At 44.1% G+C, this 26,111-nt stretch overlaps 1 protein-coding gene and 1 non-coding gene across 7 annotated transcripts in view; both read right to left on the reverse strand.

Moving 5' to 3' along the window:
• Positions 1 to 161: 161 nt before the first annotated feature.
• The window catches only part of EGFL7 (EGF like domain multiple 7), a 30,096-nt gene continuing 4,146 nt past the window's right edge, over positions 162 to 26,111 (reverse strand). Inside the window, exons 1-10 of one of the 6 annotated variants that reach the window (XM_031954935.1) lie at positions 24,968 to 25,204; positions 21,534 to 21,600; positions 14,002 to 14,157; positions 13,363 to 13,485; positions 12,054 to 12,163; positions 10,661 to 10,756; positions 9,698 to 9,880; positions 8,328 to 8,392; positions 3,548 to 3,713; positions 162 to 2,549 (exon numbers count right to left, since the gene is read on the reverse strand). In XM_031954935.1, the coding sequence (XP_031810795.1) occupies positions 2,527 to 2,549; positions 3,548 to 3,713; positions 8,328 to 8,392; positions 9,698 to 9,880; positions 10,661 to 10,756; positions 12,054 to 12,163; positions 13,363 to 13,485; positions 14,002 to 14,081 (846 nt within the window). In that variant the 5' untranslated portion in view covers positions 14,082 to 14,157; positions 21,534 to 21,600; positions 24,968 to 25,204 and the 3' untranslated portion in view covers positions 162 to 2,526. The other 5 variants (XM_031954934.1, XM_031954937.1, XM_031954936.1 and 2 more) reach the window with 5 other exon arrangements.
• On the reverse strand, positions 9,147 to 9,296 carry MIR126 (microRNA mir-126). Its single transcript, NR_105686.1, has one exon. It is a non-coding gene; the product is annotated as a microRNA mir-126 (primary transcript).

Below are 26,111 nucleotides of genomic sequence, written 5' to 3' on the forward strand. Positions count from 1 at the left end.
CTAAGAAGTTATTCACGACTACGAAATGGAAAGAACCACCACAAAGCAAGCGAAAGTGAATGTTGGGAAATTGCACAGAAGCCACGGGATTTCAAAGAAGAAATAAAAGCCCTCTACCCTTCCTCTGGAGAGGTTTTTTGGGATGTATTGATCAGTTTGGCTTTTTTTTTTTTTCTTTTAAAAATATATTGTTATATGGGATAACTTCCTGGGCTTGGAGTCGGACATACAAGGAGAAATTTCACTTATGTTTTTTAATAAAAGGCATCAATAAAAATTTATGAAGGAGAAAGAGACTTGAGCCTTATTATCTCCTTTCATTGACCTTTTGGGGGAAGTATAACATTTTAGGACAGACAGAAGCCTGGGAGATTTAGAGTTGTGCAAACAGTTGATGACCCAAAGTTTCTGACTACTGGATTCCAGTCTTGCTCTGAACTGAAACTACGGGAGTATGTGCCCTGTGGACACTTGGCACGTGCATGGGACCCCTCTCAGTTCTTGTTAGTGAATCTCCACCTTGCCTCACGCCCCTGAGGAAGCTACCCTGGTTCTCCGTGTCACTGTCGTGCCCACATTACCACGGGCAAACACCTGAGGAGCCAGGGCATAGTGCGCATTGTTCGTCTTCCCCCAGTCTGGCCCGTGGTCGTGCTCCTTGGGCTCGGACTCCTCCTCCCCGGCCACAGAAGGAGGCTGGCCCCAAGGTGGCCACGGATGGAGAAGGCTGTCTCACCGCAGCCGCCGCTCCCTGCCGGGCAGCCTCCTGCAGTCAGCTCCAAGTTTCACGGGAAAGCACGGCGTGGGTTAGCCCAGTGGCTTGACGACCACACATTTGAAGGCCAGGTGTGCAGGAGCCCAGTTACATTTGCACTCGATTACAGAGGGCTGATGAGACTGGTTTTATTTTGACAAGGTTAGGTGAGACGGGCACTGAACAACTACCATTTGTTCCCCAGGTGGGTGGGTCTCGGGAGGCCCAGATGCACCACTTTTCCCACCGGGCCCTGCCGCCCCCCACATCTCCCAAGGAACCCCCTCCTGCTTGCCCTGAAACTGGAGCCAGAGGCCAGGATATAGCCAAGGTTAGGGGGAAGAAGGCCCGGACCTTGGCCAGGGCGCCCTGGAGAGCCTGCTCTTGGCAAGGTCCTGGATGACAAGGGCATGAATCACCCGCTTGGTGGTGGGCGGGCTGCCCTCGCACACAAGCTTAGAATAGACTTTGGCATTGCTGGACCAGAGGCGGGGGCTGTGAGCCAAGTAGGGAGCAGCTTGAGAGGAAGAGGGAGGGAAGGATGTCGCCGGAGCGGGGGCCAATCAAGGCTCAAATGGGGCTCCCTGCCCTTGGCTCAGGTCACAGTACAAATGGGGACAAGGTTGTGAGCCGAATTCCTGGATCAGCTTCCCACGGGAGGACAAAATCGCCAGTTCCTGAGACACAGACTGTGGGATGTCACACACTGGTGGGCTGTGGGTAATGGGGGAATAGGATGCACTAGCGCGGCTTGAGCCGGTTCATCACTGTGGAAGAGACAAATTGCCCCTGCCCCTGCTCAGGATGTGCTCCATCTCGAGGTGTTATTTATGGAGGAGCAATCCCGGAGGAACATCCCAACCCCAGGGGCTGTGGGTCACGATCCCCGCATGCACTCAAAGAAGACTCCAGCAGCTGTCGTTTGGATAGCACTTGAAGGTTTCCAAAGGGCTTGTATCCATAATTTGCTTTTATCATCACGACAATTCAGTGAAGGGGCACTAAAGGTTCCACCCCCAATTTACATGAGGAAAAAACAGGATTTTAAGAGATTAATTGTCCCAACTAGTATGTGTTAGAGGCAGGATCTGAGCCCACAATCTCCTGAAGCCAGCCTTCCTTACTCTCTTACAGGGCCTCAGAATTCTGAATTCTTTTTTTATTGTAGAGCTGAAGGGCCAAGGCTATGGTGCAAGAACAAACACAGAAGCTCACTTAACCCAGATCTCTTTTTTATAAGTGTGGACACTGGTGGAGTGTCTTGGCCAAAACTAAACAGTAAGTAGCTAAAGGAGGATGTAAATCCAGGCACCTTGCTCCAGATTCCTTCTTGTGGGGTTTTCTGCCTTTCCCAGCTTCTAATTGTTGCTTCCCCCAAACTCTCCCTGCTAGGTTGGCAGACTCCTGCCCTCCTACTCCTGGGGGCCAGTGCCTACCTTTCCCAAGTTAGGAGCAATATGGGAAACTCACTAAGGGGGAGCTTTTTGTCTTCTCCCCAAAATAGGATGGGGGAGGACAAAGTTGGTGAGGTTGGGTCATGGATGGGTATGAGTGACTGGGTTTCAGTTCATCCCAATATCACAAGCTATCCTTGCAGCCTGCTGCTTGGTCTGCTTGTGGACGGGAGGATTAGTGGTATGTGGCTTGAAATTTATGCTCAATACAAACATCTTTAAAAAGAAAAGATGTGGCAGATTCCCTGTGGTCCCATTCCAGGGCCTTGGCTCTCAGTCCCCTGCAGGGTGAAGCTTCTGGACTTAGATGGGCATCTCTCATTGCTTATTCTTGCAGGAACCTAGATGCCAGAAAGAAGTGGAGGAGAAACTGGTGTCAGTAGGGGGCAAAGGAACCAGAACCCACATGACCCCCCCATTAACCACAGGGAAATGGGGTCCTCGGTACTCTGGCTTCCTCTCTAGAATAGGAAGGAAGGGGCTTCCTTCTCCATCTGGGGCTCCAGCCCCATGATCTTCCCTACCTCTGCTCTCCATTACCCAGCACCGAAGAACCAGACCTGAGGCATGTTGGGTACTGTATTTATTTTAGGAAGTCAGGGGTGGTAAAGCAATGCAGTGGTCTCCAAGGCAGGATTTATCATAAGCCCCTTAGGTGAAAAAATCCTTTCTCTTTTTCTTTCTCCCTGAGCAGCTAGCTTTGCCCTGAGCACACAGTACTTGCTCTTGATTTGACTATTGATCTACCAAGCATCCATTGTTCTCATTGACATTTAGGCAGTCCCCAGATTGTGCTAGATTTCATAGATTTCAGCTCTGTGCGTGTGGCTTGGGCCAGGGGCAGGACAGGACTGAAGCCTTCCTGAGAACCGCAAAAGCCCCAAATCTATTTCCAAGCCAACATGCCTCAATGCTGCTTTTTTGACTGAGAATATCTCCCCTTTCCCTCTCCCCACCCTTCTCCTCTTCTCTCACATTCTACTTATGCTTTAGGGATCCTAGCTAAAGTCCCAGCTCCTCTGGGAGCCTTCCTGGATCAATCCCAGATACCCACAGGGGTTTCTTTCTCCAGAATTCCCTAGTACAGACTTAGAGCTGTTAGGGAAATAAAGAGCCCAACTGATCCCTGCTTTTACAGAGCTCTCAGCATGGCGGAGGAGAAAGACTCCTTACGTAAGAAGATACTGAACCAGCAATACAAAGGAAGGCTCAAAGTGAGACGCCAGTTTGCTTCTTCCCCTCCTCTTAGCAGGGCAAGATCTTCTCAGCTTGGAAAGGTTTCCCTTAATCAGAGGCCCATTACTTGGGATAGGGAGAGGAAAAGAAGCCATCCACTTACAGGTCTCTAGCCGTTCCTCCAGGAACAGAATCTGCTCACTCAGGGAATCAATCCGATCCAGCTGCTGGAAAGAGTGGGCCAGAAGGCTGATGTGGTCAGCAGACAGCCCGTCCTCTGGGGCCTGGGGTGCCAGGCTGTGGAAGGGAGCCAGCATCAGCTGCAGCTTCTGGAGGAAGGGCAAGAAATCCAGTCAGCAAACCCACCAGCATTTCTTAAGCACCTACTGCATACTAAGCCCCGGGCAAATGCTGGGGATACAAGTATAAAGATAAAACAATTTCTGTCACAGGGAGCTTATATTCCAAAGGGGGAGACAAGTACATGTAAAAATGTAAAGTTTAAAAATTCATGCATCTTTGTACATGTATAAACAAAAGGTAGTTAAATATAAAGTAGTTTTAGAGGGAAAGCACCAAGGAATGATTTCAAATTATTGTGGAGGATGGGAAAAAAGATGTCAGAAAGCCATTTCAAGGTTTCTGGGAAAGATCAGATGGGGATTCTAACAAAGCCTCCAGGCTGATCCTGGCCGACGTTGCTGTGGGACCTGTAACTGGGCATCTCCTGGGCCCAGAGCTTAAGGAGGAAATTGCTCAGTGGCCTTCTGGGCAAGGGATAGGCCAGCTCAGGGTAGGTCCTCCTGTCTCCACCACTTATAAAAGAGCCTTTTGGAGAACAAGTTTTAATTAGTTAATCATTGTTCAATCTCTCCAACCTCCTCTGACTTCAGCAAATAGTCATAGACTTTCAAAGCTCTGGATCCAATTCTGGGGGGTTTAAATTCCCAGAGATTTTGCTCTCTCCTCTCCTATTCCCAAGTGTCCAACTGTTAACACTAACCCACTCTTATTTTTCTAATAATATTTCTATATTAAGTACAAGATCTCATTAGCTTCTGTGATCTTTAAGGCCTCTTCAAGGTCTAAAATCTGACAACGCTGTTAAGGAAGTAAATTAGGAATTTTTTTTTTTTTTCACTCAAAACGAAACAGAGGCCCAGGGCCTTGTCCAGCGTTTCACAGCTAATTGGAGTAGACCTAGGTCTACTAGAGTTTTGGGGAGGTGTGGGTATATCTGTAGGCGTCACTTCAATTAGACCTTTCTGTGATTTCATAAATTAGGGAAACTCCAGTATGGAAATTTTCTACTCTTATAGATCAAGGACTTATTTGTGACAAGTCTTTCTGGCTTTCCTGGAGCACAGATGGCATTCACCCAAACAGTATACAGGAAAGACTAGAACTCAGTTCTTTCAGACTACAAAGATGGCCTTCTCTCAATACTATGCCATAGTACTCCTCTAGTACACAGGAGACACTTAATAAATGCTGTGGTTTTCTCACTGATCAATAGCACAGTTTGCAATGGGTTAAGTAGTAATTTAGAGTGTTGCTTTTAGGTCCCTTGAGGTGAAAGTTGCAGGGGTGTGTGTTGGTGGAACAGGCTGGTTCTTTTACAATCTGTTTTTAGTCTTGTTCTGGGAGGGCCAAAGGCTATTTATTAGCTGTAGGCTTTTGGATTAAGTGCCACGTTTCTAAGTTGCTTTTCTTACTAGCTAAATAATCAGGGTTCTTCCCACTGTGTTCTATTGTTCTCCAAATCTTTGGGCTTGGCTGTCTAAAGTGACTCACAGTTTGAAGAAGCCATCGTCCTTTCTTCATCCAAATGCTAGCATGAACTTTTAGCAAGCTGACACTTGTTCCAGCTTAGGCTGCCCGGAAGGTGGGGATAAGGGGTAAGTAGCATCCATCACTTTTCCGGTAAGAGTGGTCAGGTATGGGAGTTTTACAGGAAGAATGAAAAGGAAGATGCTTCTTCCATCAGTCAGGCACACCCTTGACATTTTGAACCTACCAATTATCTAGAGTTTCAAAGTCATTCATAAGCCGTGCTGGAGCCTACAGGTGGCAGGGAGAAGGGAGGACCCATAGTCCCTGGAAGTGGCAAGGGAGAGAGAAGTGTCAGTGTCCTTATCCTGCTTGGTATCTCCATCATTCTCCAATATTTAATCAGTGCTTGGTGTAATTGGGACACAGCTGAGTACCAAATGTGTTTGAGTAAGGGCCATCTTGCCCATTGTTTAAGATGTTAATAAATCTGTTTAACATATATTGGATTACTTGCCATCTAGGAGGGGGAGAGAGGAAATTGGAACACAAGGTTTTGCTAGGGTCAATGGTGAAAAATATCCTTGCATATGATATGAAAATAAAAAGCTTCAATAAAAATATTTTTAAAATTAAAAAAAAATGTTAATGAATCCAGGCTCAAAAACTTGCTTGAGCACATGGAAAGCCAGTTAGCTTTTTCCCAAAGAAAAAGTTCAGTAATTCCAGTCATTATAATAATCCATATATCATTAATTGGGGATGGGAAAACTTGGTAGAGGAGGATGGGCAGACAAGAGCACTGGATTTGGGCTTTTGAGCTTTATTCCAAGCTCTCCTACTTAGTTTCCTTCATTCATGGAGGAGTGAGGGGAAAGTGGGGGAGGCAATCAGGGTAAAGTGATTTGCCAGGATCACACAACTAGGAAGTGTCTGAAATCACACTCAAACTCTCATCCTCCTGACTCTGGAACTGGTGCCCAGTACATCCACTGTGCCCCCTACATACCCCTAGTTTCCTTATTTATAAATTGAGGAAAGCAGATGAAATTCAAAAAATGTCTTGAGATAGGGATTTGTGAACTTTTAAAATTCATATATATATATGCATACATATATTTATATACATACATCTATCTATATCTATCTGTATACATATCTAGTATAGATAAATTTCAACATAATTTATTTCCTTTGTGGTCCTATGTATTTTATTTTATTTTATTTTAGAACATTATTCTGGGGAGTTGGTGAGCTTTGCCAGACTACTAAGAAACTCAGGATACATACAAAAAGAGGAAGAAAAAAAAATCTCTAAACTAGAGAGGGAATAGCTTTTCTTTCAGTTGTCAGCTCTGAGGTTTTAGGATTGATGGGTCCAAGACAGTACAGATGACTAGGCTAGTCAAGCCCTTGTTAAAGTCTACACAGAACCTTGATTTATATAATAGGCACACACCTGTAAAAAATATTATCAAGTGAAGTCTGTTCTAAATTCCCTTGAAGAATTCACCACCATGTACACCTATGGCTGCTAGAATTTCGGCTTGAGACAGTCATTTTTAGCAGGAAAATCTTCAATACCCATAAGAAGCCAGCATTACCTCTGAAAAGGAGAGATTTCCTAGAAAGGCTAGAAAACTGGAGACCACTTTGCCAAGAGGGAAATTGGATGTTTTCCAGGGAAAATTTATCATATAGGAATTGGAGGATCCTAAAGGCTTGCAACCATAAGGTAGGATTTGAAAAACAAGGGCTACTTTATAAAGCATATGACATATTCTGTCAGTGTTTATCCACAGTATTGGTTTTCTTTTATCCACAGTATTAGTCTTTGGTTATTTGGGTTTGGTCAATATATTGAGGCTGTGTTTGTAGACATCCAGGGTGGTCCCTCTTTCCCCTTTCAGCGATAGAGTATATACTGAGTTAAGAAATACTTGAAACAAATGTTCTTCTAAGGTCATTTGAAATGGGTGCATCTTGGGGAAAGGTTCTGGGCTTCCAGCAATTTGATTTCTTTGTAGTTATTCGAAGGTCAAAGGCCTTTGTATACATGTAGACCCTAGAACTAAAAATCAGATGTCTAGCCAGCAGCTTCTGATCACTATGTTTGAATATGAAAATTTCCTGAGGCTTGTTTCCATGTTCATTGAGCTCAAACTGGGAGCTGAGTAGGGAGTGAGACCAGAATTTTGTTAGCTACCAAAAGGACCAGAGTCTATACTCTGCCAGGTTTGAAGACATTTCCCTCTCTTCCCTCTCTGTGGAATTTAACCGTAACACTTATCCCGGACCTCTCTGCTTAGTGACCCTCTCCACCCATCCCTTCTACAGTTTGTTCTTAGTAGGGTTGCCAAATGGGTAGTATTTGACTTGCCTAGATAGTGCTGTAACTTATGTTATGCTATGAACAACTTTTAAAAATTGTTCTCCCCAGGCAAGTGACTCTGAAAGAGGGTGGAAGTGGAGGAGTGGGGAAAAGAGTTAGTTGGGTTTTGCCTTTTGCCAAGTGGCTTATGGTCAAGTTATATTACAGGGGTCCTCAAACTTTTTAAATAGGGGGCCAGTTCACTGTCCCTCAGACTATTGGAGGGCCAAACTATAGTAAAAACAAAAACTTTGTTTTGTGGGCCTTTAAATAAAGAAACTTCATAGCCCTGGGTGAGGGGGATAATCGTCCTCAGCTGCTGCATCTGGCCTGAGGACCCCTGGTTATAACTTCAAATGGTACTGTGGATAGAATGCCAGCCAGAGTCAGGAATCCCTGGGTTCCCAATCTTGCCTTTGACATTGTAGCTAAGCCGTGTGACCCCTAGAAAGTCAATTAGCTCTCTGAGTCCCAAGAGGTTCTGCAGTTAGACCACCCAATTTGTGGGTTGGATAGTCTGCTAGGAGATATCATAGTGGGCTTTGGAGATGATAAATTAATGATGCTCTTGAGGAAACCACACTGGTCAGGGCAGCATTATGTGAATAGCCTTTAGAGGATTGGGGTTGCTTTCAAATGAAAAACACATGGGAGAATCTAGGAAGGGACGGATTGGGAGAATATAATGATTATAGAATTGTAGGGAAGTGCCTTCTGTAGATTTTTTTTTTGAACAGGGGAATTCTACAGATGCTTTTATCTAAATCTCAAATCTATTCTGAGAAAGCTGCCAGAAGCTCACCTCCTCCAACACATCCACTCGATTCCTTAGCTTTTGTATTTCTTCTTTCATTTCATCAGAAGCCTCTAGCAGAGAATGGGAGGGAGATTGAGTCACAGAAAGTTAAAAAGACAGACTCAACACACCCCAAATATTGTTCCCCTCCCCGTCCCCACCTCCAATAAAGGATAGAAAGTGAACTCCAGAGTCCTATAAATCTACAGATTGCCAGTCCACCAAGCTCTCCAAAATGAGTGTTGCATCAACCCTAAATCTGTCATACTTCATCTCTCTCATTCTATGCCCTTCCTCTCTGGCAAAGATCAAGGATAGATGACAATCTTTGCAAACTCTAAGGCTCTACAGAGATTATGGAGCAGTGGAAAGAACAAGGAATTTGGTGTGAGCAGGCTTTGGTGGACTCATTCAACAATTCATTTAAGGGCTAGAGGTACAGAAATGAAAGGACATAGTCTCTGCTCTCAAGAAGCTTACAATCTACTAGAAAGAGTATAGCTTAAATAAATACAAATAAGTACAATTCATAATAGAATTTGATAGAGGCAAAGGAGAAATTTGGACAAAGTTCTGTTTTTGCCGCTGACTCAGTATGTAACTTCAGGCAAGCTAGGCTGCTCAGAGCCTCAGTTTCTCCATTTGTAAAATGAGGAGGCTGATCCCAATGGTCTCTAAGGTCCCTTCTAGCTCTAAGGTTCTATGGTTTATTTTCCCTGATGTTCTTAGTTCCTTTGGTCATAGCTACTTCCCCAGTCTTTATCCTATTCTCTGCTCAAACCTGGAAGACAGGGAGTGTGCAATCCATTGCCGAGATCCATGCCGTCTTTCTTGCTGCCCAGGCTGCCAATGGCGCATTATTACTCACGGTACGAGTTTGATGTGTCACAGCGCGTACCAAAAGTAATAATGACCCATCGTCAGCGGCCCAGAATTTCCTTCTGTGGTGGAGAGGAGACAAGCTTGGAGGACTCCGGAGTGGTGATGGAGCAGGAATCTAGGATAGGATCCCCTAAGACTAGACAAATTCATACCCAGAGGGAAAGAAGGCAGGGAAACGCCATCTTCTCCCATTAGCCCTACGGTCCATCTCTAAGCTTATTTGAAATTCTCGTTCCTCTCTGGTCCAAGCTCTGTTGTAACCCAATCTTGAGCTGTCCCATTTTTCACCTTTCCTACAAGCTTCCTGAGTACAGGGAGCAGATTTTTTACCCTTTGAATCCCCTGCACTAACTAACACTTAGGAATTTCCTAATCGGGGAGTAGGAAATGACCATTTAACATTTCAGACCATTTAAGCCCCAGGGGTTTGATCAGTCTTTGCCAGATCCATTGAAGCCTTGGCGGCTTCAGTGAAGGGGCAGACAGCATGTTACCTGGCTGAGGCTGCCCAGTGGGACAGAGAGCTGAGGTCACTTGTGGGGAACCACTCCGAGGCTGGCACAGTTTCCCATCCGAAGATAGCTCATATCCCTCCTGGCACTGGCAGTGGTAACTCCCAGGAACGTTGATGCAATCCTGGGGGCAGCCATGACCAGGTTGACTACACTCATCCACATCTGAAACATATTGGGGGGAAGAGACTCAGGACAAGTTTCTCCTTCCCTCCTCGGCCCAGCCTACCCCCAATAATAGTGAGTTTTGAAGGCCTGGGAGCAGCCATGACCAGATTGACTACACTCATCCACATCTGAAACATACTGGGGGGAAGAGGCTCAGGACGAGTTTTCCCTTCCCTCCTCGGCCCAGCCTACCCCCAATAATAGTGAGTTTTGAAGGCCTGGGACCATCCTGGAATTCTTCCCTGGAAGGCAGAAGTGCCAGTGCTGTGGGTACCATTTTCCTGGCTCACAAGAAGCTTGCCTACAACTTAAGCCACAATAGGGACTGAGTGGGGGGTAAGGAGGTGGAGCTGTGGGAGACTTCTCCAGGTCATGGGACCTGAATACAGAGGGGACTGCCTAGGTTTATTTGCCTGGGGGGAGCCTCTGGTCCGTGGCCTAGTCCCCGGGAGATGGGCCCAGCTGGTTCTGAGAAGGTACCTCTTTAATAGGTAATTTCCTAAGAATATCTAGCAAAAAAAAGTCGACATTCTCAGGATCCAGAAGGTGGTAGGGTCTGGCACAAAGATTTGGGGCACATCATTAGGAGACCTGGGAATTCCAACTCTACTACTCTGTGTCCTGGGATAATACACTTACCTGACTTCATTATGGAGGTAATGAAGCTTCACAAAGATAGAAGTCAAGTTTATTGCAAATCACAAAGTGCTAGATGTTTGTAAAGGGATCTCTAATACAGACATCACACCCGGCACATCTTAGAAAGGACGTTCTTACCTGTTTGGCAGATGTCTCCCTGCCACCCTGCAGAGCATCTGCATCTTCCAGGCCTGGCGCAGCTTCCTCCATTCTGACAAGATGGCTGGCATATTGCTATGTGAAGGGGAGAAATCAAGCAGGGGCGGTGCAGCCGGCAGAGTTGGGGAAAGACAAGAAGAATGGACCTTTCCCAAGTAATGAGAGAAGAGAGAGTCCCTTCACCAAACTAGTCACCGTTTCATATGGCTACATCATGGGCACTAGAAGTTTACTAAATTCCAGACTGTTCCTAATACTCTGTACTGCATCATCTGGGACACTTTGGGGCCTCCCTAGATGTTCGTAGTGTTGACATTCTCCGCTGATGTAGATTGCAGGCCTTTGATGCCTTCTCCTCTTACGTACCATAGTCTTGGGTGACTCCTCAATAGATACTACACCCAACTTACTCAAGGCCATCTGATTCTCTTACTGTCACATGAACACCAGTCTAGCACTGGGATTTGTTATATTTCATTCTTGCTACATGGACACTTCCTCATCTGGTAAAAGAATAGAAAAGAGATAAAAGAAATAGACAGATAGAAGGATGGATGGATGGATGGATGGATGAATGGACAGACAGACAGACAGGCAGAGAGAAGGATGGATGGATAGATAGATTAATGAATGGATGAATGGATAGATGGATAGATGGATGGATGGATAGATAGATAGATACTTGGATGGATGGATGGAAGGATAGATAGATACTTGGATGGATGGATGGATGGATAGATAGATAGATATTTGGATGGATGGATGGATAGATACTTGGATGGATGGATGGATAGATACTTGGATGGATGGATGGATAGATGGATGGATGGATAGATGGATGGATGATGGATGGGTGGATGAAACTTTTTCTCAGATGCAAAGCATCATGGGTAAAAGCATATAATCTGGTAATTTTCTGTTGTTTGTGACTTTCATTTATCCAGATCATAGTGTTCCGTAACTGACAATTACTCTAAAGTATCATTTTATTTGAGAGAAAGACTAGAGTAGTGAACAACTAATTAATAGGTGAGCCAACTCTAAAGGTATTAATCATTTATTAATACCTCAGTATGAGATACTCCCTAGCTTTGGCTCAAGTATAGTCCAAAAAAAGGCTTAGACTGGTAATCAGAAAAACCTGGGTTTGATTCTACTATTTGTAGGACCTTGTGCAGATTCCTTCTTATCTCAGTCTCAATTTCTCCATCTGTTAAATTAGGTTAGGCTAGATGATTTCAAAGTTACTTCTAAATAACATTCTACAGTATCCCACATTCTAGAAACAAAGTTATTCTTCTGCCCCATCTATCATAATTCCCACATGGCTTTTCATATGGCTTGTTCAACCCCCAAAGAGCCAAGCCCTTACCTGTGCCACAACCAGGGAGCCCATTACTTCTTCTCCAGCCCGGGCAGCAAGCATATTGTGGTGGGGAGATTGTCCGAGGAGTGTGTCGGTAAGCAGTCTTATAGACGGTCCTATGGGAAGGTGCCAGGGGAGGGCTTAAATGTGGTCCAGGGAATCCCAGATGATTGTTGGTTTCTAAATGCCCCCCAACACGATAGCCTCAATGGTCATTTTACGCCAAACAAGTCCTAATTCCGTATTCTAGCAAAATTGCGGCTCTTCTGTAGAATATGGGATTTGGAGAAGAGAATGCCCAGGACAAATGACAAGACTTATTGAAAAAGGAGATCCAGCTTGTTCCCAAACATATGTGCTGGAAAGTCTACTTGACTGTAGGATCTTGGGTAAATCATTTCTCTCTTTCTGAGTCTTAATTTCCCTATCTTTGAATTAGGTTAGAGTGAATTAGATTATCTTTAAAGTTCTTTTCGCTTAAATTTCTCCATTTTTGGATCCTGTCCACACTACTGAGCCCAAACTTGTTAAGTGCATTGTCTATCTGGGCTAGTTAACTAAGTGGTACTTTGGATACATATTGTACTTGGAATCAGAAGGACCTAAATTCAAAACTTCCTTTATATACTAACTATATAACTATAACTATATAACTACTAGCTAAGTCAATCACAATTTCCTTATCCATAAAATGAGCACTTACTTTCCAGGGTTGTTGTGAAGATCATATGAGATAATGTATGTAACAGCGTTTTGGAAACCTTTCTAAAAGCACTATAGAGATACTATAGTGAATTTAGTAGTTATTGTTGTTACTGTTACTCCCCTGACTGAGCAAGGTCTCCCTAAAAAGAGATTGGGCTTGGATTGGGCAGGAAAGATAAAAAAAAAAAAAATGGATCTGAACTAGAACGGAAACCAAAAAGAGTAAAATACTTTGTTCAGAGTCATATTGCTAATTAGCAACAAAGCCAAAATTAGAACTCAGATCTCTACCACGTCTTTCCTGACCCTGGGGCCCTGATTATTTTTTGTGTTAAGCCTCATCTCCTTAGCCAGAAGGTTAATTCCCCAAGGCCAGGGACAGTGTCTTCTGGCTCTGCTCTCAGCTCAGCCTGACCCAGGGCTGGGCACACAGGAAGATTACAGTCAATTATTCATTGTTGGTGGTTTGAGGAGTGTGCCCATTGTGGCAACTCTAGTCTGAATGGACGGTGGGGGTATGGAGATACTCTGATATCTTGCAGATCTGTACCTGTTTAGTGATCTCTTGGGTCTGACCCTTAGCTGTCTCTTCTGGGGTTGTTCAACTCACCGGTAGGTGCTGCAAGCTCTCTGGCCCTCACAGAGGGTGATGTAGGGCTGATAGACCCTCTGGATGTAGGACTCCGTGACAGGGACAGTTTCCTTGGTAGCTGCTGTGGAGCATATCCTACGGCTGAGCAGAAAAAGTTAAAGGTGCAGCAGGAATAACAGATGGGACCACTATGCTCCCTCCCCGCTCAATGAAATGGGTTGTGACCTAAACCAGGACTCAGAAGGAATAAATTTGAATTCATGAAGAATTCAATTGAAACATGTAATTTTGGGTTATTAAAGGGGCTGAGCTTCTCTTGTGATTTTTAAACTTCCAAATCTCTCAAATTGGGTCAAAAGCTTTGTAGGCCAGGGTTCTTGTCCTGGACCCCTTTAGTAGTCTGGTAAAGCCTAAGGAGCTTCTCAAAATTATATATTTAAATGTATCAAAGACAAGATTTCAAAGAAAACTCACATTATTAAAACAGTAAATAAAATAAATTCATGTATTGCAGATGAAGTTCATAGATCACAGATTAAGAATCCCTGCTAGGGTAGGTATTTTCAACTTTAAAATTACATCCAGGCCCTCAGAATGAATTTGAAATGCTCTGTCCCCATTCCTTCCTCCCATTCCTGTTCTTTGGGAATGACTTACCCTGGCCGGTAGAAATGCTCTGTGCTGTTCACTCCCAAGATGAAAATCCAGGTCAGGAGGAAGGCCCCAGGACTCCACATTTCCTGTATCCTCCAGATAGTGCTGTTTGTATTCTAGCTCCTACCACATTTGCATAGTTACCGGGATGGCCTGAAACTGGAAAATATGATCCAGAAAGTAAGCAACCTGACCCTCTCCCTTGACTGGGACTTGGCACTTTGGTAAGGAAGCCAGAGCTCCTCACTAACTACCCTCCAGATTCCCAGTCACTAAAGTCTTCTTGCCTTTTTAACTGAACCTTTAAGCTCAAATATTCTCCCTTTTGCTTAAGGCAGCTAAGTGACACAGTAAATAAATGGTTTTAAAGCCAGGAAGACCTGAATTTTAATCCTGCTTCCAACACTTAAAGTTGTGTGACCCTAGGCAAGTCCTGTAACCTCTCAGCCTGTTTCCTCATTTATAAAATGGGAGTGATAAAAACAGCACCTGCCTCACAGGATTGCTGTAAGGGTCAAATACAATAACATGCATAAACAGCTTTTGGAACACCCTGTATAATGCTGGTTATTATTCTCAAGGGGCACACTCCTTGGCATTGGGCAGTGGGTTATAAGAGGGGAACGGATGGAGAAGAAATGTCTTAAGTGGATATAGGGCTGGAGCAGAGGAAGACAGGAGTTCAAATTCCATTTCTGACTAAATAGTGTGACTCTGGGCAGGTCACTTAAACTCTCTGCAGCTTGTTTTTCTCAGCTGTAAAAGTGGGGAGTAATAGCAATTGTACCTACCTCACTGGGTTCAGATGAAGTAATAGAAATAAAACAACCTTAAAGCTTCGCATAACTATGTGTTAGCATTATTGTTCTTATTGTTTGCCCAAATAGCATGGGCATAGGAAGCTCCCCGAGGGTAGGGACCATGTCTCTTTTTTAAATGTTCATTCTCCTCAATGTAAGGCCATACAAACACCTGGCACTCAGTAGTGAATATGGTGCCCCCCGGGTCTTTACCACCAGCCAGAGGTCTCCAGAAATTGACATTTCTCTTTTCCCTCTGTACAAATCATCACTTTAAGCTCCGAGACACTGTATATGCACCATGATGCATGCAAATAGGCAAACAGTTGCTCATCCTTGTTTTGTTTTTATGGCAAATTATATGGTCTACTTTCAGCACATGTTCTGGAGAACTGAACAAATTAGAGAAAAGAATACTGTAGATTGCTAATGCTTGGGCCACTCCAAGAGTCACATCTCTGTCGAACCAAACACGTTTCGGGATCTAAAGTGCCCCGAAATTTCTCGTTAACCAGATGTTAAATTAAAAAGGCAGAGAAGAGTTAGCATCAAGAACAAAGCCATCTTGGTCAGGCCTGGAAGCATTTAGAATAATGATTAGCTCAGAGAGCACTGACTAAAGGCAGGAGAATCCACTGAGACACAGAAAGTTGAAACCAGAAAGTTCAAACAAAGCCTGAATACAGACAAGCCTTCCCGCACGCAGCTGCCTAAGTCTAGGCTGACTCAAAGACCTACTTTCAAGAATAAAGACGAGATGGATTATAGTAAGCATGCTAGTTTCATAGTGGAGTGTGCTTGTAAAATGTTGGAAATGAGTTTTGTTTGCCTTGTTAGATTAAATATTCCCCCAGAAATGTTTTTCTAGGTCCAGCGTTTCCCCTAGGGAGTTGGCTCAGAGAACCTGCCCACCAGATGCATAGGAAGCTAGGATGTATTCCACAAAGGAATCTCCTTACGGTTGCATATTTAAGTAGTAAAGAAATTCCTTATAAGCTGAGCATGGGCGAGATCCCCAACTTTTTCACTAGGAGATAGCAGAATTAGGGCAGGAGGTTCTAGTTCTACCATTTGATTTCAAAAAAAAGATTTTCAACTCAGAAACCTTAAGGCGGTAAACCCCTAAATCCCTCTTCCCACTTCAGCACTGATTTTACTAAACTATTCTCTTTTGATCTTCAAAGCCCTGCATGAATTGACCTCCTTATATCCACCCATCATCTCCTCTGGCTCGCCAACACCCATTCTCTTTTTCTGATGAGCTTCTCTCTCCCTTGTTAGCTAACATAGAGCCTATCCACTCACCTCTGTCCCTCTGCTCACTCTCCACACCAAAACTAAAATGACCTTAACTACTTTCTACCTATTCAAAGTCCATTTCCTCCATGAAGCCTTCCTAATTCCTCCAGCCTATAGTCACGTCTTCCTTTCCTAAACACCACTCAATTACTGGAAGTGGGACATTGTTCAACACAGAATTGTTTTCTTTGATGTCAACCCCATTACTACAACTAAACTGTGACGTTCTTAAGATTAGGTACCAAAACAACTTCTGTCTCCCCCACAGCACCTAGTGTAGGGCTGGGCACAAAGACACAAAAGAAAAAACCTGGTGGGTCCCGTATTAAGTTCCAGGACAACTAGAACTGAATGTATGTCACTTCTTATTTCTTAGAACTTAGTTCAATCTTCTGTAACATACACCAAATGATCTCTACATCCCTTTTAGCAGCAACACTTTATGCTCTGAGATTCCATCTACGAGTCCATATTTTTTTGTATTATTGATTTACAAATTCTATTCTTTGGGACACAGTCTGCTAGCTGGTTCTTGAAAGTAGAGTTGGCTTCTATTCCCTTTCACACCCAGAACACACCAAATAGACCATATTAGACCATATCAATATAAAATATTAAAATAATAAAAAATTAGACCAGATCAATATAAAATACTAGAATATAAAATAATATAGTCAAATGTTATATATTAGTCAGGGAAGTCTTCCTGAAAGAAGTGGGCCTTTGAAGAAGTATATTTCAGGCAAAAAGAATAATTGAAACAAAGCAGCAAGGCAAGAAAGATCAGTGCAATTTGGGAATGTGAGGAGACTGGCCCCAGATAGAGTATAAGGTACTTAAATAGGGAATAGTGAGAAATAAGTCTACAAAAGAGGCAATGGGGACAAATTGAAGAGCATCTCAAATGCTGGAATGAAAGATCTGGAAGGCACAGGAAGCCAGAGAAGATTTTTGAGCAGGAAAGTGAGGTGATTATTCATTTAAAATATTAATTTGGCATGCCATGCTGCATGGATTGAAGAGAAGAGACTAAAACTAGGGAAATCAGGTAGGCTATTAAAATAAAAAGGCAGGCAATAAATGTTCCCTTTAAAACCCTCATCTTTTTCCTATTCCAGAAGATGCTTTACCCCACAGGGGGAAAAACATAAATAAACAAAAAACCAAAAATAAAACCTGAGATGGAGAAAGTGTCCACACAAATATTCTTAAAATCTAGCAATACAATTAGCAATTTGGGGCCCCACATAACAATGTCAGATAGGATCACTTTTCAACCCCCTTAAATACAAAAGCAATTTCCTTTCTACAGGGGCTGTTGAGATAGTCTGGGCACTCACAGCAACAGAAAGAATGGGGACAGGGAAACCATCTCAGTAGCTCTAACTCTTCACAATCTTTTCCTCCCTCTTCAAATCAGGGGGATAAATCCCTTTGTTCATCTAGGGAGGGGAGGTTACTTCCCTTTATGCACTTGGTGATAGATCTTAAAGAAAACCACCCTTTTGTAGGTTTAAAGGATTTGACTATGAGAGGAGGGAGAAGGGATAGGATGGAAATGTATCTCAGGGTTTCAGAGGGTTATGAGAGCTTCTCATCAAAGGTCCTGGGATACCAGTAGGGGGGTTTAAGTAGAAACTTTTATTTGCAGGTGCTGGTCATGTCTTGTTTATCTAGAGCAAGAAGGTATCTCAGAGGCCAGCTAGTACAGCCTCTTGCCTTTACAGATGAGGAAGCAAAGGTGCAGAGAAATTAAGTGATTTGTCCAATGTCAGGAGGGTAATATCTGACAGGAGATTTGAATCTGGAGCCTCTGACCTTTGAACAGGTTCTCTTTTCACTTTCCCACATCACCATCTAATAAATCATATGAATCCAAAGTGTGATTCTGTCCCAAGTTCTATAATTGTTGTCACTGTACACCCTTTGTACCATGCAGCTTCCTTCCTCCACACTGTGAATGCTGTCTTATAAAAGACCCACAGGTTATAGGGATTCCTTGAGCAGTAGCTCAGTCTAGGCTGAAATCTTAAACCTTCCAGGGAGGTGAGGCCATATAGGATCCCAGCTCAGGAACCATACTATGGGACGGTTTTTATCTCTATTTGACTTTCTTTGGGCCCTAAAGCTGAGGATTCTCACCAGTGGCCACCAGATGGGGTATTTTCCAAAGGCTCAAACAACCTCTGGGAAGAGCACCCCTTTACACCTCTGAGCCCAACCAAGTACCCCAGGTATCCCAGTGAGCCTTGGATTAGGTGGCGGACAAACCCAGGTATCCCCATCCTGCCCCTCTGAATTGGCTCCTCTCCACTTGGCCTGCAAATAGACCGTGGAGAGCAAAGAGAAGGTGGGGAAAGGTGGCGTCTGTGGTGTCTCAAGACTAAAACCATGTCTGGAAGTTCTCTGTTCAACCCAGAGCACATTCACAGCATTCATTTCTTTGCTACTGCCCCTGCCCTTTGTTCTCTCTCTCTCTCTCTCCACCCCCCTTCTTGCCTTTCTCCTCTATCATCTTCCTCCATCTCTACTACTTCCTCTTTGTGTCTCCTTATTCTGTCTCTTCTGCTCTACCAACTTAATCTTCCTCCATCTAAACGCAGCATCTCACGTTCTCTGACCCAAGTCCTGCCCCTTCCCTCTGTTTCCCAAAATCTTCCTCTATCCGAACTTAGTTCTCTGTCTTTTTTCTTTTTTAGTCCTCTCTCACTCTGACCTCTCTCTGCTTCACGTGCTCCCCTCTCTGTCTCCCTGTCCCTTCCTCTCCCTCCTCCCCCCTCTCCTTTCTAGTCCATTTTTACTCTTTCTCTATTCTCTCTGAACCCTCCTGCTTTATGCTTCCTCTCTCTACCCCCCATCTCCGTCTGTCCACTTTGCCCCTCTCTGCTCCCTTCCCTCCCCCTCCACCTTCCTGCTCCATCCCTCTCTCCCTTTCCTCCCGGTTCCACTCTGCCTCCTCTCTATGTCCTCCGCTTCCCGCTCCCTCAGTCCTTCAGCTAAATTCCTTCTGCCTTTCCCTGTCCGCTAACTGTCCCCCTCCCGTTCTCTTCTCTGTCCCTCCTCTCTCAGTCCCCCCTCTTTTTTCTCTCCGCCTCCTTCCTCTTCTGCCCTCTCCCGCTGCCTCTCCTGCCCCCGCACCCGCAGCTAGTTCCTCCTCAGTGTCCTCCTCTGTCCACTTCGCCTCCTCTCCCTCTCGCTCTCTCGGGGCCTCTTGGGCTCCCCTCTCCCTTTAATCTCCACCTCCTCCAGTCTGCCGCCTGAGCCTGAGGCCCTCCCAAACCCCAAATTCAGTCCAACTCACGAGGAGAAAACTTAGATTCTTGTCCCCGGCTCGGTCCGGTGCCCCGGCTGTCTGAGGACAGTACTCTCTAGGGAAGGGTCCCTGGTCTGCCTGATCTCAGCCTCTTTCTCCCCCAGCGTCCCGCGCCGGACTTCACTCACCACGAGGAGGTCCCGGCGCGGAGCGCACGCTAAGTTGTCGGGGTGCCCGGCTACTAGGGGTTCCTGGAGGCCCCACCGAGTGGCTATCCCTGGCCGCCTCTGCTCCGCCCTTCGTTCCTACAGCCCCCTCCCCCGGAGGCGGGAGGGCTTCTCCCGGGATAGGGATCCCGGCCACCCAGCTTTAAGGGTAGTTGGAGGGGAGGGCAAGATCGTGAGCAGCGGGGTCCCCGCCCCTCCCCGGCCCAGCCCACCTTCCTGCCTCTGGAATTAAGCCGCCTGTCCTACTTCGATATGCCCAGAGCTAGCCCTCTTCCCGAGCGTCACTGGAAGAGGGTGCGGCACCCCCACTGTCAGCTCTGGACCTCCCTAGTGCTGGGAGATTGATTTCCAGCTTCCAGAGACCCTTTTTCCTGGAGTATATGGCGGCGTATGGCTAGGAGAGGGGAAGTACAATGGAGACTGTCCAAAAAAGGTTTTTGTTCTTTAATTTAAGAAATTCCAGGCTTTCCCTAATAAGACCACAATCCCTCCTGGAAAGGCTTAGGCTGAAGTTCGAGCTTCATAGCTCCCAAGGGAAGCCAGAAGGGTAATATTGGATACTCGTTTGGAGATTAGAAAAAGCATTAGGGATATGGGCATGGGAGGAAGGATCCAGATGATAACAATAACTAATATTTATGTAGACCTTTACAATATTGCCTCACTTTATCTTCGTAACAACCCTGAAATTTGATAAAGTACTATAATATTTTCTTCCTCAGTTTTAAGTAGATTGGACTATCAAAATCTCCTCAACGAGATCAAAATTCTACTCTGAGGAAGGTGTCCTATGGAGGAATTAGACATTTACTCTCTAAAAGTTTAATTTGGAGAGTGAAAATGAAAAGATAAGAAAATAAAACCAGTCATTTTGAGAATTCAGAGTTGGATCTACTACTACACTCCATTAGGACTAAAATTTCTTTCTTGGAGTCATTTCTGTACATTCCCATTTTCTCTAATAGGGATTCATGCACCTAGATTGAAGGACTGAAGGGATACAGCTAGCGGCCAATAAGTACTTCCCCATCTTCCCTCCCATATATACCTACAGGTAACTGGGATGTAGTGACATAAACTAACCAGCTAAGCTAAAAATGATAAGGTCCATAAAATAATATTTTTGGTAAACTAAAGTTTTCTACCCATGCTTAAAAGATACCCTTGGGAAGCAATAGGAAGAAATATAATGGGAGGAAAAAGCACTACATTTAGCATCAGAAGATTGAGATTCAAATCCTGATTCAGTTCCTTAGGGTAACTCCCTTAACCTGTATGAACTTCAAGGTTTTTTTTTAAATTAATTTTTCATTTGTAAAATTAAAGGTAGGGAGAGTTGAGCTCCTAGGTGATTCGCCTCTCTAAATCCTTCAGCTTTTGTAAAGCTCAAACTGGGAAAGGCTGCTGTTGTTCAGTTGTTTTTCAGTCATGTCCAACTCTTCATGACCCTTCTTAGGGTTTTCTTGGCAAATATATTGGAGTGATTTGCTATTTCCATCTTCAGCTCATTTTACAGATGAGCAACTGAGACAAACAGGGTTAAGTGACTTGCCCAGAGTTATATAGTTAGTAAGGTCTGAGGCCAGATTTGAACTTAGGTTTTCCTGTCAACAGATTTGGCACTCTTGGTACCCGACTCCCAGTGCCACTCCCTCTCTGTGTTGCCTGTCATTGTCTAATGGCTTAACTCTGAGCCAGAATTCTGTGCTTTGGGAAGCTTCCTGGTTTTTCTGGAGGAAGGGGTAATGACCCAGGAGGGGGACTATAGCAAGGATGATGCTTTTGTCTAGAAAGTGGTTAGAATCCAAAAGGACTGTCAGATGGCTGAGCTAAGGAGTAAGAGGATGGGAAATGAAGAGAAAACCCCTCTCCCTGATATGGTCCTGGGTGTGTCACTGTGAAAACCTATTGTGGGATGGTCAGACATAGTGTGTGCTTTTCTCTGTGGTTACTCACCTGATCTTCGGGGGTCAGTCATTTGTCTGGATTCTTGGGATTCCTTCTAATCGTTGCCTCTGGCTTGCTACTGGAACAAGAACAGGAAGATATAGTGGCTCATAGCCTTGGCCAAAGACCAAGTTGCTTAATTTTAAAATAAAACCCAAATTGATTAGAACAAGGTAGAAATGAATGTCAACGGCGCAATTCCCCATGATGTGCTTCATATTATCCCATTCTAAGAACACAGCCTGACTTCAGTGCCTCCAGTTAGCAAATTCTTTAATTGTGCTCCTGTTTGGATTTCTCTAGTCAACCCTAATGCTTTATTTAGACTGAAGATTCAAGACTACCTGGTTGATCCTTATGCTCAGCAATTACGGATAATATGTTTGTATTGTCCCAAGTAGGTGTGAAAGTCTTAAGCTTGGGATAAGGATCTGGGCTTAGTCAATATTTACTCTAATTACCAAGACTTGCTGTCAATGAATAATGAACCTTTATTTACCCTGGAAGTTTGAAGTAAAACCTGGTTTGTGAGTTTGCTCCTGGTTCTTGCCTTCTGCTAGCATGGGCTGTTTATCTACATCTGCCTTCAGTATTTCTCCAGCCCAAGCCGAAGGTGTGTTGGCTCTGGCACATCCATCACTTTGTGGTCTTTAATAAAAATAATTCTCATGACTATTGTCAAATTTGGTGGGACACCCTACCTGACTTGTTGGGGATCTGGGCAGGGTGATGTAGCTGGTGTAGGGGCCACTGAATTGTAGTCAGAGAACCTGGTTCAGATCACAGCTCTGCGGTATGTTAGCCATGAGACTGCGCTTGAACAACTCGCTTAACTTCAGGAAATGTGTTTCTTTGTCTTTATATAAAGAGGGAGCTGGTCTTGGTGGCGGCTAAATCACTCACAGCTCTGAATCTCCTCTTTCTCCTGATGTCTATTCCAACTCTGAGGGATTTGGAACCAATCTCCACCCTGGGTTATACAAAGGATTCAGAGCTGGTACAGACCTTAGCTATACCTAATTCAAATCCTGTTTTATACATAAGGAAACTGAGACCCAGAGAAGTAGAATGCCTGATCCTAGGTCAGGAAAATGCTAATAGGGCAGAGTAGAAAAATAAAATGTTATTAAAAATAAAAAATAAATTTAAAAATAGGTCTTCTGTCTCTGAATTTAAAGTTCTAGTTTTGTATTCTTGAACTATATTTGGTAAAGTGGGGCAGGAATCTCTGCTCTCTCAACCCCACCCTCTAGCTTTCCCTGTATCACTGCTTTTGCCCCCATCGCTTCACAAAGAATGTCAGGAAAGTTTTTGCTTTAAAGGTCTGCAGACTTTTACCAGCCAGTGCCTTCTTACATATGATTCGCTCACCTACTTCCTGTTGTGGCAAAGCTCCCTGAATACCTCTTGTGGAGCTCTTTGGCATTAGTCAGGATATGGTTGGCTTCTGGTTTTAACAATTTTTTCCTCTTTCTTCCTCTGCCTCACTCCCACTTTTCCTTTGCTCCCCTTTCCTCTCACTTCATTTACAACCTATTTTTATACTATTCAAAATTCCCCTCATCAATTTTCATGTTTGATTAAAATCACTCCTGTAAATAGATAGGATTGGACATTATTATATTATCCATCTTTGACAAATAAACTGATGCCCGGGGAAGTTAAGTGACCCAAGATCATGTAACTAAATAAGCGAGAACTAGATTCCTGCTTCCCAGGACAGCTATTTATTTCTATCGGCCAGAGATGCTCTGATATTGCTTAGTTCTGTCCTGCTGGATTCCCTCAGGTCTAAAGAGGTAGGTGGCTGGGCTTGGAAGTCTTGATCCCAGGAGTCTGTGATTCATCCCTCCCTCAGATACTGCCACCAGGAACCCATTCCCAGGGCTTGGTAGTGTATAAGCCACCTTGAAGAGTATACTAGAACACGAAAGAGAAGCACTTAAGGTCCCAGGACTGCCTAGCAGGCACAGTAAGTACCAGCCAGCAATAGTTCCCCAAAGCCAGGAATCACAGGATGATTCCCTTTCCTACTATCTATTGGCAAATCCATTTTATTATTTTTTCCAAAGCCCAAAACCATTAACTAGCTTAGTAAGGCCCAGGGAAACAAAACCTCTTTCCAACCTCCCATTCTTCCATGCCCCTTATCTGTGGATTGATGGCATTTAACCCTTGACCTGCCATTATTCATTCTCTGAACTCTAATTCCCCGGGCTCTTTCAGCTGTGGCCAAGTGGAAAGATTTCCAGGCAGGGAGACAAGAGATCTGGATCCCAGAGCTGACTCTGCTGCTGATTCATTGAGTGACTTTGAACAAGTTGGTTTTGGTTTTTCTTTGACCCTCACTTTCTCTCTCTCTAATATGGGAATAATAATTTCTGACCTGCCTTCTTTACATGGAGGTTGGAAGGTTTAAATAAAAAAATAGATGTGAATGAATTTTTTTGGGAGGGAAACTAGAAGTCTTGTTCAAATGGTCAGGGATTATTGTTAATGCTGCAAGGAAGCTGGACACAACAGAGGACAGGACCCACCTGGGCCCTGGGCCCATTCAAGGAGAGCAACAATAACAACAAAAATCTTGAAGATTAGGTTTGACAAAGGTGCCTGGCTTTTCTCAGATGACTTCTCCCTTCTTGACTCAAAATATGCATCTGGTTCAGAAACAGCCATCAAATCCTATGGATGTGACCTGAGCATTTCTCATTTTAGTTGTGTTTTTTAAAAAAAGAAAAACCTATTTGTGTACCTTAATAATCACAAGGTCACCGAGTCCTGGCTCCAGTCACTTCCCCTATCTATAATTCATTATTCCCTCTAGAAAATTCATGGGAATTAAATAATTACTAAGGTATTGTCCAGGTCTACATTTTTTGCTCTAGGTTCTAAGTTTCTTTCCAGCTTGAACATTCTATGCTGCATGATCTAGGTAATAATTTATGCACAGGCTCCCTCATCATAGTACCATCTCAATCTCAGGATGCTTTCCTAGAGCATCTGCCTGTATCCCTTCATCAACTAAAAAGCATCTAAGACCCACTGTGTATAAAGCTCTTGCTTTACAGAAAAATGCCAGGACACAGTTATATACTTACTGCAAATTGTCCTCTAGGACACAAGATTCAGAATTACAAGAAAAAGACTAATACAGAAAAGTGTGTCAAGGATGGGTTGGACAAGGAGTCAAATTCTGGTCCTGGCTGTGAGCTAACTAGCTGTGTGACCTTGGGTAAGCCCTTTTGATCTCTGAATCTCAAGATCCTCCTCTCTACATTAAGGGAGTTTAAATATTTGAGGCAAGAGAGATCTGTACATAGTTCTCTGATCCTACATAGAAGACATTCAACAAACATTGAACTATTGGGTTAACAAGTTCCCATTTCCCTCCCTTTTGGGGACCCCTCTCCCCTAGCTGGACTCCGTACCTCCCCAAACCATACCTGATTCCGCCGTTGTTCCAAGCCCCATGGCTTCTTCACCTCCATCTCAGCCCCCTGCACCCATCTCCCTCCCCAGTTTGGACCCTATCAGGGTCTTCATCACACTGTCCAGGCTACCTCCTCCTCCTCCAGGGAGGCACTGAGGCTGCCTCCTTGCTCCCATCCCTCTTCTTCTCTGTCCTGGTAAGGTAGCAGTGGTCAGCTTCACGCAGAGATGGGAGGCCCCTCTCTCAAGGCAAGGAAGGGCGGCTTTTTATGCTTCCCTTCTCCTGTAAATCAGGATTGGGATGGACAATTCCAGGCCGGACTTCCTGTGTGTGTTACTCACTGATAAAGAGAATTCTGTCAGCAGAACAAACAGGAGGCTGAAGGGGATGGGGGCAGGGGGATGGCAGGAGGGAAGGAGGTGGGGAGGAGGGTCTAAAAGGAGCAGTAACCCATATCACAGGCCCCTTCTAAGCTTCTGGAGAGTGGGTACCAGTCTACCTGGGTCCCTACAAATGTTCCTAAGAATCTGTGGGGTGTGATGGAAATAACCCTGGATTCTGGAAGGCAAGTGATTTGGGTTGCATCCTTGTCACTAATTCTGTTTGTGACCTCTAGCTAGTCACTTAAAGCGGAGAATGTCTGGGCTGTGTTTTCAGGAATATCTGCCCTACTTTCTTTGAGGAGGGTAGGGGAAGGAGCGCTGGACTTGGTCTCAGATCTGAACCTGACAATTCCTAGTTGTAAAATCCTAGCCAAAAATCATTTTCCTTCTCTAAGTCTCAGTTTCTATATTTATAAAAATGTGTCTATTTCTATATCAGTTTCTGTATCTATAAAATAGGAGGGATGATATCTATATTACTAATTTCAAAGAGTAATTATGAGGAAAGTACTTTGTAAGCCTTAAAGTGTCAGATAGGTGAGCTGTTACTATTAAAGCATCCTTTACATAATAGATACTTAGGAAATATTGAATTTAATTTCTCCCATACATTTTTCAATTAACACAACATCAGAACCATGAAAAGAATGCTGAAATTTGTGTCAGAGGAATTGGATTCAAATCTTCACTCTGGCATTTGCTACTTCTGGGCAAATCATTTTAACATCTCAAAGCCTCAGTTTCCTCAGTTGTAAATATGAGGAGGTTCCTAAG

Source organism: Sarcophilus harrisii, chromosome 2 (genome assembly GCF_902635505.1).
Source record: "Sarcophilus harrisii chromosome 2, mSarHar1.11, whole genome shotgun sequence".
Lineage (NCBI taxonomy): Eukaryota > Metazoa > Chordata > Mammalia > Dasyuromorphia > Dasyuridae > Sarcophilus > Sarcophilus harrisii.